Below are 16,666 nucleotides of genomic sequence, written 5' to 3' on the forward strand. Positions count from 1 at the left end.
TAAACTCAGGTTGCTCCTGGGGATCCTATCTTCAGTGGAGACCCACTAGGAAATGGAGGCCGTGGACTGTTGCCGGGTTTGCCAGACTCCATCTATTTACTTCTTCCTTCCATCTGTCTGTCTCCACATTTATAGAAAATGAGGCCCTGGGCAACAAGCAGAGTACTGCAGTTTTTCTCTTAATTTCAATATAATAATAATAGTAATAATATTTTTATATACAGTACAGACCAAAAGTTTGGACACACCTTCTCATTCAAAGAGTTTTCTTTATTTTCATGACTATGAAAATTGTAGATTCACACTGAAGGCATCAAAACTATGAATTAACACATGTGGAATTATATACATAACAAACAAGTGTGAAACAACTGAAAATATGTCATATTCTAGGTTCTTCAAAGTAGCCACCTTTTGCTTTGATTACTGCTTTGCACACTCTTGGCATTCTCTTGATGAGCTTCAAGAGGTAGTCCCCTGAAATGGTTTTCACTTCACAGGTGTGCCCTGTCAGGTTTAATAAGTGGGATTTCTTGCCTTATAAATGGGGTTGGGACCATAAGTGGCGTTGAGGAGAAGTCAGGTGGATACACAGCTGATAGTCCTACTGAATAGGCTGTTAGAATTTGTATTATGGCAAGAAAAAAGCAGCTAAGTAAAGAAAAACGAGTGGCCATCATTACTTTAAGAAATGAAGGTCAGTCAGTCAGCCGAAAAATTGGGAAAACTTTGAAAGTAAGGGTGCCCGTAAAAGGGGATTTATTTTGCCTTTCCTGCTGGTCAGTGAAGAGGTTATTGGTATATTCAGGTTTCTCCTGAGGATTCCATCTTTTAGTGTGGTTCTAACTATAGATGGGGACCCCATATAGAGCATATATACTAAAGCACCTTCATAAGACAACCCATTGAATATAGCTCCACAACACCAGCTTTATTATAATGTGCCTCTTCATGTAACGATAGGAGCCTATGAGGAAATCATACTGGAACACCAAAAATATGAAGGGATAAGAGACAATAGTTGTGTAATATTGGAGACTTCACCAACTCGTAAAGTGATATTAAACATGTGTGGGATTTGAAGCATTAGGAGATGGCAGAGTATAGGAACTCTTGGGAACTATAAGCGCTTACAGATTCCATTAAAAATGGCTGAAAATAAATTAGACGTAGCGGCAAACTTGGCAGCGTGGGTACTGCTCCTTCCGTTCTTGGAGTTCATCTGCCTCCATGACATAGTGCTACATTTTTGATGGATCAGGTCATATGGTCTTGGACATTATGAACATTGAGTTGCCAAATGCTTAGAAAAAGTTTAATAATAATTCTCATTTTAGAATTTAAGAACATTCCAGAACCCGAGTTTTCTGTGGTCTGATAATTGCTTGCAAGCTGCGCCCTGTCAGTCAGAACTCCAGGAGGATTGCCAGGTTTTCCTATGGATGAATTTGATCAATTATTATGAAGTAAAAGTGAGCGTTAACTTCTTTGACCACGCAGTCCATATTTTCCACATTAAAAGTTAATTTAGGTGATCAACATTCATTTCCTAATGCAGAGGAGAGCACCTTGCGGGAGAGATTTGGAAATGTTGTACCTTGGCTTACAAAGCTCAGGCAAAATCCTGGATATTGCATAATTCATTTTACAAAGTTCATGAATTTCAAAACATTCCTGACTTGCTAGGAAGCCAACGTGCCGGTGCCTTAAAGCTTAATTCCCATAAACGTCTGCTAGATGCAGGTACCACCTCCTGACTCCCACCAGTCTCCAGAATGGGGATCCCCTGAACCCATCAAGCAGCCTCTGTCAGGTGCCCGCGCCTGCGTACAGTCAGGTCCATAAATATTGGGACATCGACACAATTCTAACATTTTTGGCTCTATACACCACCACAACGGATTTGAAATAAAACGAACTAGATGTGCTTTAACTGCAGACTGTCAGCTTTAATTTGAGGGTATTTACATCCAAATCAGGTGAACGGTGTAGGAATTACAACAGTTTGCATATGTGCCTCCCACTTGTTATGGGACCAAAAGTAATGGGACAATTGGCTTCTGAGCTGTTCCATGGCCAGGTGTGTGTTATTCCCTCATTATCCCAATTACAATGAGCAGATAAAAGGTCCAGAGTTAATTTCCAGTCTGCTATTAGCATTTGGAATCTGTTGCTGTCAACTCTCAAGATGAGATCCAAAGACCTGTCACTATCAGTGAAGCAAGCCATCATTAGGCTGAAAAAACACAACAAACCCATCAGAGAGATGGCAAAAACTTTAGGCGTGGCCAAAACAACTGTTTGGAACATTCTTAAAAAGAAGGAACGCACCAGTGAGCTCAGCAACACCAAAAGACCCGGAAGACCACGGAAAACAACTGGTGAATGACCGAAGAATTCTTTCCCTGGTGAAGAAAACACCCTTCACAACAGTTGGCCAGATCAAGAACACTCTCCAGGAGGTAGGTGTATGTGTGTCAAAGTCAACAATCAAGAGAAGACTTCACCAGAGTGAATACAGAGGGTTCACCACAAGATGTAAACCATTGGTGAGCCTCAAAAACAGGAAGGCCAGATTAGAGTTTGCCAAACGACATCTAAAAAAGCCTTCACAGTTCTGGAACAACATCCTATGGACAGATGAGACCAAGATCAACTTGTACCAGAGTGATGGGAAGAGAAGAGTATGGAGAAGGAAAGGAACTGCTCATGATCCTAAGCATACCACCTCATCAGTGAAGCTTGGTGGTGGTAGTGTCATGGCTGCCAATGGGACTGGTTCTCTTGTATTTATTGATGATGTGACTGCTGACAAAAGCAGCAGGATGAATTCTGAAGTGTTTCGGGCAATACTATCTGCTCATATTCAGCCAAATGCTTCAGAACTCATTGGACGGCGCTTCACAGTGCAGATGGACAATGACCCAAAGCATACTGCAAAATCAACCAAAGAGTTTTTTAAGGGAAAGAAGTGGAATGTTATGCAATGGCCGAGTCAATCACCGGACCTGAATCCGATTGAGCATGCATTTCACTTGCTGAAGACAAAACTGAAGGGAAAATGCCCCAAGAACAAGCAGGAACTGAAGACAGTTGCAGTAGAGGCCTGGCAGAGCATCACCAGGGATGAGACCCAGCGTCTGGTGATGTCTGTGTTCCAGACTTCAGACTGTAATTGACTGCAAAAGATTTGCAACCAAGTATTAAAAAGTTAAAGTTTGATTTATGATTATTATTCTGTCCCATTTCTTTTGGTTCCTTAACAAGTGGGAGGCACATATGCAAACTGCTGTAATTCCTACACCGTTCACCTGATTTGGATGTAAATACCCTCAAATTAAAGCTGACATTCTGCAGTTAAAGCACATCTTGTTAATTTAATTTCAAATCCATTGTGGTGGTGTATAGAGCCAAAAATTTTAGAATTGTGTTGATGTCCCAATATTTATGGACCTGACTGTAGCTTTTTACATTCATTTTGATGGGAGTTCCCAATACAGCCGGGCAACCATGTTTCGGACTTTACCGCCATTTACTGTGGACATGCCCTAATTTCTAAGACTCCTTTCAGACCTTGTTTTTGCCCTCCTATGGGCTTACCATTGGGGTTGTATGTTGGAATACCGAAAGTATTCAGGTGTGTACTGCGAAGGATCCATGAAGTAGGCGGAGATCACTTTGGAGAATTGCATGGAAGACTTAGGCCACTTTCACAGTCGCGGTAGCCTTTTCCAGCCGGCTGTTCCGGCTGGGGAACAGCCTGCCGGATCCGTGCTACCACAATTCCACCGTGCCGCCAAAAGTCCGCTCCAGCCCCATTCACTATAATGGGGGTGGCCGGGGGTCCGGCCGCAGCACGGCAAACATGCTGAGAGGCGGCTGGAATAAAACTACAGCATGCTGCGGTTTTTGTCCGGCCGCCTCTTGGCATGTTTGCCGTGCTGCGGCCAGACCTCCGGCCCGCCCCCATTAGTGAATGGGGCCGGAGCGGACTTCACAGTAGACTTGCAGTAGCACGGATCCGGCAGGCTGTTCCCCCGCCGAAACAGCCTTCTGGAAAAGGCTACCGCGAGTGTGAAAGTAGACTTATTCTTTCCAGCAACAAAACATGAACACCAGGTGAGATGGTGTCCAACATGGACTTCTTTTGCCTCATTATAGTGAAAGGATCCAATGTGAAATACATCTGAATATCTCTTCCAGGTATTCCAACCTATACCTCGGATAGAATGCCCAGCAGAGGGCAGAAATGAGAAAGGAGGCAAAGATGAGAAAACCCATTTAATTTATATTACTATTATTATTATATACTTTGTACATTGTATTTTGTTTTGTTTCTGTTTGTGTATCTGTTTTAGCCAAGTGCTGCAATCAGCTATCACCAGTGTAGAGAATGAATGGAGCAGTAGGGCACACGCTCGACCTTGTGCACCACCAGGATGTGGGTACAGGACACCTGTTCTCAGGATCATCAGGGGCCTAGCGGTCAGACCCCTTACTGATCAGTTAGTTATCACATATCCAATGAATAGGGTTAACTTAAGGTTACCGGAATACCCCTTTAATACTGTTGCCCTGCTCAGTTTGGTTTAGGGGGTTTAAATTTAATGAGATACAGTTGTGTTCAAAATAATAGCAGTCAGACATCACTAACCCGATTAATCACTCTTTTTGGTAGAAATAATATTTCTACATGGCAAATAATTTACTAGCAGGTATAATAGAGTAATAGAAACCCAACAGACCTAACAGTCATGACATGCATGCTGCTGATTCTCTGTAATTCAATCACTTATTGAAAGGGGCATGTTCAAAATAATAGCAGTGTGGAGTTCAATGAGTGAGGTAATGAGGAAGGAAGGCAGCAAATGTTGTACCTGCCGGTTACAGTGTATTTCTCTCTGAAATTCTGAGTAAAATGGGTCGCTCCAGACATTGTTCAGAAGAACAGCGTACCTTCATTAAAAAGTTGATTGGAGAGGGGAAAACATATAAAGAAGTGCAGAACATGATAGGCTGCTCAGCTAAAATGATCACAAATGCTTTAAAATGGAAACCAAAACCTGAAAGACGTGGAAGAAAGCGAAAAACTACCATTCGACTGGATAGAAGAAAAGCCAAAATGGCAAGGACTCAACAATCACCTCCAGGAAGATGAAAGAAGGTCTACAGTTCCCTGTGAGTACTGTTACAATTAGAAGACGCCTATGTGAAGCCAAGCTATCTGCAAGAAGCCCCCGCAAAGTCCCACTGGTGGAAAAAAGACATGTGCTGAAGAGGTTACAATTTACCAAAGAGCACATTGACGGCCTAAAGAGACATTCTGTGGACTGATGAAAGTAAGATTGTTCTTTTTGGGTCTAGTGGCCGGAGACAGTTTGTCAGACGACCCCCAAACACTGAATACAAGCCACAGTACACTGTGAAGACCGTGAAGCATGGTGGGCAAGCATCATGATATGGGGATGTGTCTCATACTACGGTGTTGGGCCTATTTATCACATACCAGGGATCATGGATCAGTTTGAATACATCAGAATACTTGAAGAGGTCATGCTGCCTTATGCTGAAGAGGAAATGCCCTTGAAATGGGTGTTCCAACAAGACAACGACCCCAAACACACCAGTAAATGTGCAACATCTTGGTTCCAGACCAACAAGATTGACGTTATGGAGCGGTCGGCCCAATCCCCGGATCTTAATCCAATAGAAAACTTGTGGGTGACATAAAAAATGCAGTTTCGGAGGCAAAACCAAGAAATAGAGAAGAACTGTGGAATGTAGTCCAATCATCCTGGGCTGGAATACCTGTTCACAGGGGCAGAAGGTGGTGACTCCGAGCAGCACAGACGTCCAGCAGTTCTCAGAAACAGCGGTTATACAACTAAATATTAGTGAAGTGATTCAAAGGAAAGCAAAATATTCAAACATTTTTCAGTTTATATAGTGAATGTTTGAGCTTGTAAAGAAGAATACAAACACTGCTATTTTTTTGAACAGTCTAATATTCACTTTTCTTCCATTTTTTTAGAGGAACAACACAGATTTGATATATTTTTCTTCATGTTTTGATTTGGAATAGAATGTGTAGTGTTCCCAATGCATTTGTGTGTATGCAAATAAAAGCTATTAGAAGGATTTTGAGCTTTATTCACTTTTTTTTTTAACACACTGCTATTATTTTGAACACAACTGTATTTAATTCCTTGTGGTTTTAAAGATCCCTGCTTGCTGTCACTTGCCACAAAACTACATTGTTGACATCCAGTGGATAGAAATCTGTCCTCTTCGTGTGATGGACCCAGAGGGGCACAGCTTGTCACTTTTATCAAACGCTATATCCATCACATGACCAGGACAGAAAGTTCCTATTTAATGACAGCAAGCAGAGATCTTGAATAATACAAAGAATTTATACAGTCTTGTGAAAAAATTAGGACACCCTTTTAAAGCATGTGGTTTTTTGTAACATTTTTAATAAATGGTTATTTCATCTCCGTTTCAACAATACAGAGAGATTAAAGTAATCCGACTAAACAAAGAAAACTGAAGAAAAGTCTTTTCAAGATCTTCTGTAAATGTCATTCTACAAAAATGCCTATTCTAACTGAGGAAAAAGATAGGACACCCTTGCCCCTAATAGCGAGTGTTACCTCCTTTGGCTGAAATAACTGCAGTGAGACGGTTCTTGTAGCCATCTACCAGTCTTCGACATCGGTCTGAGGAAATTTTACCCCACTCCTCAATGCAGAACTTTTTCAGCTGTGAGATGTTTGAGGGGTTTCTTGCACGTACAGCCCTTTTCAAGTCACCCCACAGCATCTCAATGGGATTCAAATCTGGACTTTGACTTGGCCATTCCAGGACTCTCCATTTCTTCTTTTTCAGCCAATCTTTGGTTGATTTACTAGTATGTTTTGGGTCATTGTCATGTTGCATGGTCCAGTTCCGCTTCAGCTTTAATTTTCTAACTGATGGTCTCACATGTTCTTCAAGCACCTTCTGATACACAGTAGAATTCATCGTGGATTCTATGATGGTGAGCTGACCAGGTCCTGCTGCAGCAAAGCAGCCCCAAACCATGACACTTCCACCTCCATGCTTCACAGTTGGTATGAGGTTCTTTTCTTGGAATGCTGTGTTTGGTTTACGCCAAACATGTCCTCTGCTGTTGTGTCCAAATAATTCAATTTTGGACTCATCTGTCCAAAGAACATTATTCCAGAAGTCCTGGTCTTTGTCAACTTTATCGCTGGCAAATGTCAGTCTGGCCTCGATGTTTCTCTTGGAAAGCAAAGGTTTCCTCCTTGCACACCTCCCATGCAAGTTAAACTTGTACAGTCTCTTTCTGATTGTAGAGGCATGTACTTCTACATCAACAGTAGCCAGAGCCTGCTGTAGTTCTCGAGATGACACTTTAGGGTTTTTGGATACCTCTTTTAGCATCTTGCGGTCTGCTCTTGGGGTGAACTTGCCGGGGCGACCAGTCCTGGGCATGTTGGCAGTTGTTTTGAAAGCCCTCCACTTGTAGACTATCTTCCGGACAGTGGAATGGCTGATTTCAAAATCTTTTGAGATCTTTTTAAATCCCTTCCCAGACTCATAGGCTGCTACAATCTTTTTTCTGAAGTCCTCTGACAGCTCTTTTGCTCTCACCATGGTGCTCACTCTCACTTCAACAGTCAGGAGCACACCAAACTAAATGTCTGAGGTTTAAATAGGGCAAGCCTCATTCAACATGCAGAGTAACGATCTACTAATTATGTGCACCTGGTGTGATATACCTGTGTGAGATCTGAGCCAATTTAAGAGGGAATACATGTGAGGGTGTCCTATCTTTTTCCTCAGTTAGAATAGGCATTTTTGTAGAATGACATTTACAGAAGATCTTGAAAAGACTTTTCTTCAGTTTTCTTTGTTTAGTTGGATTACTTTAATCTCTCTGTATTGTTGAAACGGAGATGAAATAACCATTTATTAAAAATGTTACAAAAAACCACATGCTTTCAAAGGGTGTCCTAATTTTTTCACATGACTGTATATACAGTGTAAAGGGAAATTGTGTAACTTTTCCTCATGCAAAAATAATATAATCATTTTGCATCTTATGACCTGATGTTCATTTCATTCCTTTTTTACTAGGATTAAAATTCTGAAAATTCATACTAAATGGTTTAAAAATGGACCCGGACCACCGACGGTGCTGAAGGCTGAACTACCTGCACTGATTTCTGGATGCATTTACTAGGATTACTCGAATCTCTCGCTCTCTAGAATTTGAATGGTTAATGGGTTTAATATAACAGCACGAGGTTGCATTTTTTTTTTTTTATGGACAAAGTAGTCAAGAATTAAAGACGCCCAGAATGATTCCGACTTGTATTGTAAGCGCATCGTACCTAATAGGAACACCAAATAAGGCCTTGTTCACATTCCTGTTTTTTTTTACGGACGCGTGCAATCCACATTTTCCATGGACAGCATTGATTGTAATGCGTTTGGTTTTCCACTGTGGATAAGTCACGGAGACGCGCACTCATTTGGTCCGTGATGTGGACCGTGAAGTCTTTAGCTCCTTGAAAAACCACTGATGGCATCCATGTTCTGTCACTGTATCACGGAACATTGGTTGGTTAATTTTCAACCTAGCAATGTATGATACACAGAGGGCAAAAAACAAAAAACGGACACACGGACCAAACACGGATTCTTCACGGACATCTTTATGGAACTATGCTACTATGTAACAGCTGTTAAGACTGTACCGTGCTGGAGTTTTTAACTTTTAATAATAAAGACTGATATTTTAATTGGATCCATCTTGACGTGCTGGACCTTATTCGCATTGGAATTTGGCTCCAGGCCTTTCATGCACCGAGAGGATCCCTTTTCACGTGAAGCTGGCGCTTGTGTTGTATTGCTTTACAGTATGTAACACATGCTGATATTCTAGCAGGATATGATAAGTAATATATGATGGATAATATATGTAAAGACTGTACTTTCCTATAAGCAACAATACAAAGTAACAGCTTGGAAAGCTGAAAAAAGACATGCATTCATCCTGCAAAGCTGATCCACAGGAAGGCAAAAAAAAACAACAACTATGAGTTAGAAGCCAATTTTCTCATGCAGACGACCGTATCCATCTTGCGATCTGGAAATGGCGCATGCGGTCCAAGTGCCGTCTGCATTTTTTATTTTTTTTGCCGTTTCATTGACTTCAATGGGTCCATGGTCCATATTCTTTTTGCGGAGCGGACATGCAGATGCAGAAAGCTAGCACGCGTCCCATAGTGGAATGCAAAATGCAGACCGCTGATCCAAAGAAGTCAACGGGTCTGCAAAAAATGCAGATGCAACATGGACAATATTTGTCCGCAAAGCAGATACGGTCGTGTGCACGGCGCCTTAGGGGGAAAAAAAATGTCCTTCCCGACTCCAGTCTGACAATCAGAATAAGGGCTCATGCACACGACCGTATGCATTTTGTGGTCCGCAAAACACAGATCCACAAAAAAATGGATGACATCCATGTGACATCCATTTTTTTTTTTTTGCGGATCCATTGAAACAATGTTCTAATTATTTTTGCGGACATACGGATACGGAATGCACACGGAGTATGAATGGTTCCGCATGTGGGCCGCAAAAAAGACACAAACAAAAAATACGTTTGTATACATGAGCCCTAACTCTCTGAAGCATCGACCCAGAATTGAATAGGAGGACAGATTCAGGGCTCATGCGCACGACCATAGGTATTTTGCGATCTGCAAAACACGGATCCACCAAAAATACGGATGACGCCCATGTGCATTCCGTATTTTGCAGAACGGAACAGACAGCTCCTTTATAGAACAGTCCTATCTTTGTTATACGGACAATAATAGGACATGTTCTATTATTTTGCGGAACGCAAATGCGGACATACGGAATGCACGCAAAGTAAGTTCAGTTTTTTTTTTTGCGGACCCATTGAAATGAATGGTTCTGCATACGGACGGAATGACGAACACGAAAATACGTTCGTGTGCCTGAGCCCTCATAGCGAAACACTCGCACTCCATACAGATGGCGCGCAGCGCTGAGGACTGTTCAGCTCAGAAACATTTCTAAAATATTTGAGGTGACAATTAAAATAAATAAATAAATAAAAGAATGTTAAATACAGGAAACGTCCTATAACGAGATGCGGTAATGTTCCGGAATAAAAAGAGAGAAGGCAGACAAGAAAATTGCGCTGCGCTGCTTCCTGAAATATATATTTAGTCCCGGGATGTGCTAAGTAGTAATTCACATCAAAGCGAAATACATGTGGGTTTCTGTGAGATGCAGACATGGAGTCCTGCACTTCTAGGAAAGATCTGAGCTACGGACGGAGGGGCAAATATTTTATTTTTCCCTTTATCAGGCTTTAGGTAAGATTGTAGAACTAGTAGTCCCAGCATGACTTTGACTGGAAACACAGCAGTATGGTAGGAGATCCACATGGCGAATCCCCTATTAGATGCTTACCTCATTCCGGGACTTGTACTTCTTCTGGTGCTCGAGAAGTTGCCTGTCACATCATGTACTGATATATTGACCTGCTCATCCTGAGACTTGTAGTCCCCCAGCACCCAGAGAACCTCTGCTTGCCTGCGGCCACTGTTTCGAGTTGACCCCGGATGGATCGCTTACCTAGCCAGATGGAGTTGTGCAGGATCCCGTTCTTGAATCCCCATCCAAAAGCTTCGTCCAAATGCAAAGCAACGAGAAGGAGGAAAATGGTTTTTTTCATGTTTCAGCAACTTAAGAGGGATTTCTTCCAAGGAAACTGCTCCCGCATCGGACAGAGCCCCTTCTGAAACATCTGCTCACCAGATCTTTTAAAGTGTTTTTTTTTTTTTTTTTTTTCTGCCTACTGTGAGTTTAGCGAGCTTGGTCCAATTAAAAAAGCAGCTGTAGTATTTCACAATTAGAATGATGTCAGACCAGAGGAGGAAGGAGAGGAGGATGAGGGTGATACTGCACCTACGGGGATGACCCACCATGCGGTTATGAGCTGCGCTGTCTGCGGCGGGAGTCATCGACTTTAGCTGCAATTAACCTTGCAGTCTTAGGTAACATATATGATGTATATTGGGTATGACGCATAGAGGCTGAAGACATTACAGGCAGGATAGAGTACGTAACATGGGATTTTCGTATTTTTTTTGGAGGACCACCGGGACGCAGTTTTGGCAGGTCTACCTACCATCAGGCATGACGAGAAGTGGGTCCTGGCATCTGATAATGAATGGGTCCTGAGCAGGGCAGCATAATAGCATGGGCTAAAAGCGCAACAGCCACAGGGCCTGCAACATCGGGGACCTCCATTTCATCCACCCTAATGGTCCTCTCACAGCTTCCGCGTGGTCCTTGTCTACAGGGGCGGATTGGCCATAGAACCTACAGGGAAATTTCCCTTTGGGCCGATGCCCAGGGGGCCACTCAAGCCTTCTTGATGGCCGCAGGCCAGGTACAAAATGATCTGATGCTCAACGGCCGCAGGTGCCCTCCTGAACTCAACTGTATAACCGTCCTCATGATGGTGATATAGTTGAATACTGTGGTGAGGACGACAGTATTTTGTGCTGCCCTGTGGTATTTGGTGCTGCTGAGGCGGTATTCTGTGCCGCGCTAGAGTATTGCAGGCCCCGCCTACTTCAGTTGTCCCCGCCTACTTGTTTTGGCCCATCTTTTGTCAGTTTGAACCCACCTAAAACATGGGGCCACTTTTAGTTTTTTTTTCCCAATCCGCCCATGCTTGTCTAGTACTGTTATGTCTGTACTGTCTAGAACTTCATTAAGTATAGATATTGTGTCCATGCTCCGCAACATGGAAAAAGTAAAATTTGGGACATTTAAAGGCTATGTACACCTTCAGAGGCAATTTTTTTTTATGATTGCATGTTACTCATTTTTGGCTAAAAATAATATTTCAATTGGCCTTTATTAAAAATATTGAGCCGTTCTGTCACAAAAGGTTAACTTTTTTCTCTAGCTGTATGACTGATACTTTCACTTTCACTTTGTCCGATCATCTAATAAACCTTATCTGTAAACTACTGAGAGGTCATAAACACTTATTTAAGCCACATTCTCATCAGTAGGATATGAACTGAGCCATAATGAGTGTTTATAAGGTCACAGAGCAGAGATAAGGAGCCCGTCAGCTCCCCAACTGACGGAAAAGAGAGAAAATCCACAGGCTGCATCGCAGCTCTGTACAGAAAAAAAGGATTCCATATTGTTAATAAAGACCAATTTAAAAATATATTTTTAGCTTTAAAATGAGTACAATGGAATAATAAAAAAATTACCTCCAAAGTTTTACAGTACATAGCCTTTAAGCCCTGCCCCCTCAGACTACCCAGGAAAGCCACAAAATAACTGGAACGCCCATAAAACACCCACTTTGGGACAGGCCCACCCTTTTGCAGGCCAGTTTGTGGGAATGACCCGGCAAAATTGGGGCTTTAGGCAATGATGTGCATGCAATTCTGTGTTTTATTTAGGCAGTTATAATTCAAGCAGTGTGATTGAGAAATAAAAAAACACACCGCCATGTCATTGATTTTGACTGCGGGAATCTACAGATCTGAAGCCGTCCCTGGTTCTTCTTCTGTAACATGGCCACCTGAAGCAGACACTGAGCTGGTAAGGAGAGTTAAATCTAATTCAGATAGATTTTTAGCTTTCCATTCCCTGAAAGAAGGCAGAGATCTTGAAAATGCAGAGAATTTAAAATTAGCTCTTTATACAGTGATTAAAGAGGGCCTCTCCCCTCCCCTGACATGTCTGTTTTAGTAACTACTTGCATCCCCCATGTAATACCAATTCTGGAGCCTCTATTCTTATAACTGTATGTTGTGCCCTTGCTTTATTATTCCTTCTAGAAGTTATAGATTACTAGTGGATTACAGTAAAGGTCCAGCTGGGAGTTACCAGTTGGAGGGGGTGTCCCTGCACAGTCTGACATTATCCAATCAGTGCTGTCAGTGACACAACCGCAACTGGTAACACCCGTCTGGACCTTTACTTCAAACTGCTAGTAATTCATTCAGAACTGCTAGCAGGAATAATAGAGTCATAGGAATAGATGCTCCAGAATTGATATTACATGGGGAATGCAGGTAGTTACTGAAGCAGACATGTCAGGGGAGGGGACGGCTCCTCTGTAAGTCTTATATACTGGTGATACTGAGGATAATTGCAGAGGCGCGCGCCCCAGATGTTGAATCTTGTTCTTTCCTACTTTCTAAATGACTGCATATGTGAGGTTCTCAGCACTTTGAGCAAATCGTGAAAACTTATCTGACACTCCATGGTGACCTCATTTAACTTTTTACAAGAGACACCAAGGCCAAGAAAGGTCATCGTACATTCATCATTTGGCCCCGTATCAACCAGTCGAGACATGATAAATTTGAGGTGGGTTAATGAGAATCACGTATCACTTGCATTTTTGTAACATCACCTCGGCTTAAATTTGCAAGATTTTTACCTGTAATGTCCAACTGGGGTCTAGTCACCGCACAGGTGCAGGGAGGATTGTCACTGTAATACCAGCGGGGGAGTTTGACAGTGAGTATATTACAGACTTTATTCCCTAAATTCCATCAGACAGCTTTTTATTTAGGATTGCATTTTACTCATTTTGGGCTAAAAATAAATTGTGCAATTGTTCTTTATTAAAAATGTTCAGCAGTTTCTGAGATACAAGGGTTAAAAATCCGTCTTTGTTGAATCCCATCCTCTGAGGGCTCACGTGTAGCTGTTATCTCTGAACTCCTGATCTCATAAACACTTATTGAAGCACTATTGTTATCATGTTGATAAGAATTGAGCTATAATGAGCGTGTATGAGGCCAGGAGATCAGAGATAAGAGCTACACATGATCCGTCAGAGGATGGGATTGAAAGAAAATAGACTCTGACAGCTTGCAGACTGATTTTAACCCTTGTGTCTCAGAAATGTCTGAACCTTTTTTTATAAAGACTAATTGAAAAAATATATTTTTGGCCCAAAGTGAAATAAAATGCAGTCATTGAAAAAATTGGCCTAAAAGTGGGTGCAATTAGCCTGAGGCGAAAACTGAAACGCCCGGCTCAGGCAGCGCGATAATGATAACACCGGCCTCTGATAGGCTGCAGGAACTGGGGCTAAAGCCTATTAGAGGAAACGGTGGGCCAGGAAAGCATCGCCTCCGTGTTCTGTCGCGGCATTCAACTGTATTGCTGTCCTGAGTAGAGCGATGCAGTTGAATATGTAGAGATGAGCGTTTCCACGATAAAAGCGCTTATTGCCCATGGTCCTTCCGCTGCCCCCCTCTTGCCCCTACCTGGTGCTGCATGATGCGATCGCCTCACCTGGCCTCATTGGTGGTGCAGCCCTGGCCTTTTAGCCCTATCTATCATCCATCCACCAGCTGGAAATGGAAGATTTCATATGCTTCAGGAGCATGACAAAAAGTGCGGGTAAGTGTATCTCCTTTTTCGTGTAGCTTAATTTTTAAAATGCAGTAAAAAACAAAACAAAACCCTATACATGGACCTTATCACCTTAGTCTGCCCTCGCTCCATGCTGGTTTGAGTCATCTGCTTACCTTTTATCCTACCCCACAGTATATGTACAGTTTGTTATATGTATTTATTTATTATGGTAGAGAAATAAACAATCATTGCACGGGCAACAGCTCTGGTAGACATTCCTGCAGTCAGCATGCCAACTGCACGCTCCCTCAAATGTTGCGACATCTGCGGCATTGCGCTGTGTGATCAAACTGCACATTTCAGAGTGGCCTTTTATAGTGGGCAGTCTAAGGCACACCTGTGCAATATTCATGCTGTCTAATCAGCACCTTGATATGTCACACTTATGAGGTGAGATCGATCATCTCGGCAAAGGAGAAGTGCTCACTAACACAGATTTAGACAGATTTGTGAACAATATTTGAGAGTAATGGGTCTTTTGTGTCTGTAGAAAATGTTTCAGATCTTTGAGTTCAGCTCATGCAAAATGGGAGCAAAACCGAAAGTGTTGCGTTTATATTTTTGTCCAGTGTATGTGTGTCCTATATATCTTTATAAAATATCCTTAAAAAAAACCCATAAGTAACGTACAATAAAAAATAAATAAAAAACTTGTAAGAAGGAAGTTCCCGTCCTGCAGTATAAATATCACAGCGCTAAGTGGGTAAATGTTTGTTCATTGCACTTCCGTTGAATGATAGATTGTGACTTTATTTGACATAACATAACAAATGATCGACTCTTCAACCTTCAGAGAAAAGTATGTGGATACCAGCTCATCACTTCCATATGTGCTTGTCAAAGTCTTATTCCCGGAGCATGGGCTGCAGTATGGGTTTGATTTCCTGGTGGGAGATTTTCCAGTGTTCTTAGGCTACATTCGCACGACAGCCATTAACAATGGACACGCTGTTAGTTTCTCATGGCCATGTGTGCTTCCGTTTTCTAGCCGTCTTAGTTTTTAATGGCCGTTTTGCATCCGTTTTTAATGGCCATGAAAAATGGATGCATGTCGTTGGCTTTTTTTTTTTTTAAAGGGAACCTGTCACCAGTTTTATGGTGTCCTAACTAAGGGCAACATAAATAAGTGACTGATTCTCTTAGCACAATGCTGGGTCACTTTCTTTAATTGACCCGGTCAATCTGCCAACATCTAGTATTGAAAAGCTCCAGCTGATAATGATGAGTCATGAATATTCATGAGCTCCTGACTCTCCCCGCCCACCTGCTGCTGAATGACAGTTTGTTTCCATAGGAATCAGCAGCAGGTGGGCAGGGGAGTGGCTATAGCTCTGAATTAAATATACGCTGGACTCAATGACATCATGCTGGACTCAGATCAGCTCATTAGCATGCGGCATGCGGCATCTTTGTGTGTATATTATGAGATAACCATCTGTCACACCAGTAAGTGAATACATCTAAGGCACTTTTTAGTAGTTAATGATTGTATATAATTAGTTAGATTATAATCAAATATCCACATGACAGGTTCCCTTTAAATCCCACCCCCTGCGGTGCCCTCACAGTATACATAATGTCCCCCACAGTGCCCCCTGGACATCACATGGGCCCTATAGTGTTAAAGGGGTTGTCTCATCTCAGACAATGGGGTCACATCGCTAGGATATGCCCCCATTATCTTATAGATGCGGGTACCACCGCTGGGACTCGCACCTATATCGGGAACAGAGCCCCGCAAAATGGTGGCTGGAGGACTCTGGTCCGGCCACCACCAAGCGCGCTCCACATAGAAGTGAATAGGAGCATACCGCGCATGACCGGCCACCTCTCTCATTCACTTTTAGGGGCCTGACGGAAATAGCAGAGCCAGCGGTGGCCCAATAGAAAATGAATGGAGGGCGGCTGCGCTTGCGCAGTGCGCCCTCCACCCTTTTCTAGGCTCTGTTCTCAAAATAGTTGCGGGACCCGGGACCCGCACCTATCAGACAATGAGGTCATATCCTAGCGATATGCTCCCATTGTCTGAGATGAGACACCCCCTTTAATTAAAATTAATTAATTACCCCGCAGGGATAGTCATTCCTCACTTGATGCAGAAGGACCTGTGCTCCCCGTGTGATGACGTCACTATGCGCTCCCAGCG

At 42.5% G+C, this 16,666-nt stretch overlaps 1 protein-coding gene across 1 annotated transcript in view; it reads right to left on the bottom strand.

Annotated features, from left to right (window-relative positions):
- TNFAIP6 (TNF alpha induced protein 6) overlaps nucleotides 1–10,828 on the bottom strand; it is a 30,638-nt gene extending 19,810 nt beyond the window's left edge. Inside the window, exon 1 of the mRNA XM_040441365.1 lies at nucleotides 10,684–10,828. Within this exon, the coding sequence (XP_040297299.1) occupies nucleotides 10,684–10,783 (100 nt within the window). The 5' untranslated portion in view covers nucleotides 10,784–10,828. The remainder of the gene's footprint in view (nucleotides 1–10,683) is intronic.
- Nucleotides 10,829–16,666: the final 5,838 nt, after the last annotated feature.

The sequence above is a fragment of the Bufo bufo genome, chromosome 7, assembly GCF_905171765.1.
Source record: "Bufo bufo chromosome 7, aBufBuf1.1, whole genome shotgun sequence".
Taxonomy (NCBI): Eukaryota; Metazoa; Chordata; class Amphibia; order Anura; family Bufonidae; genus Bufo; species Bufo bufo.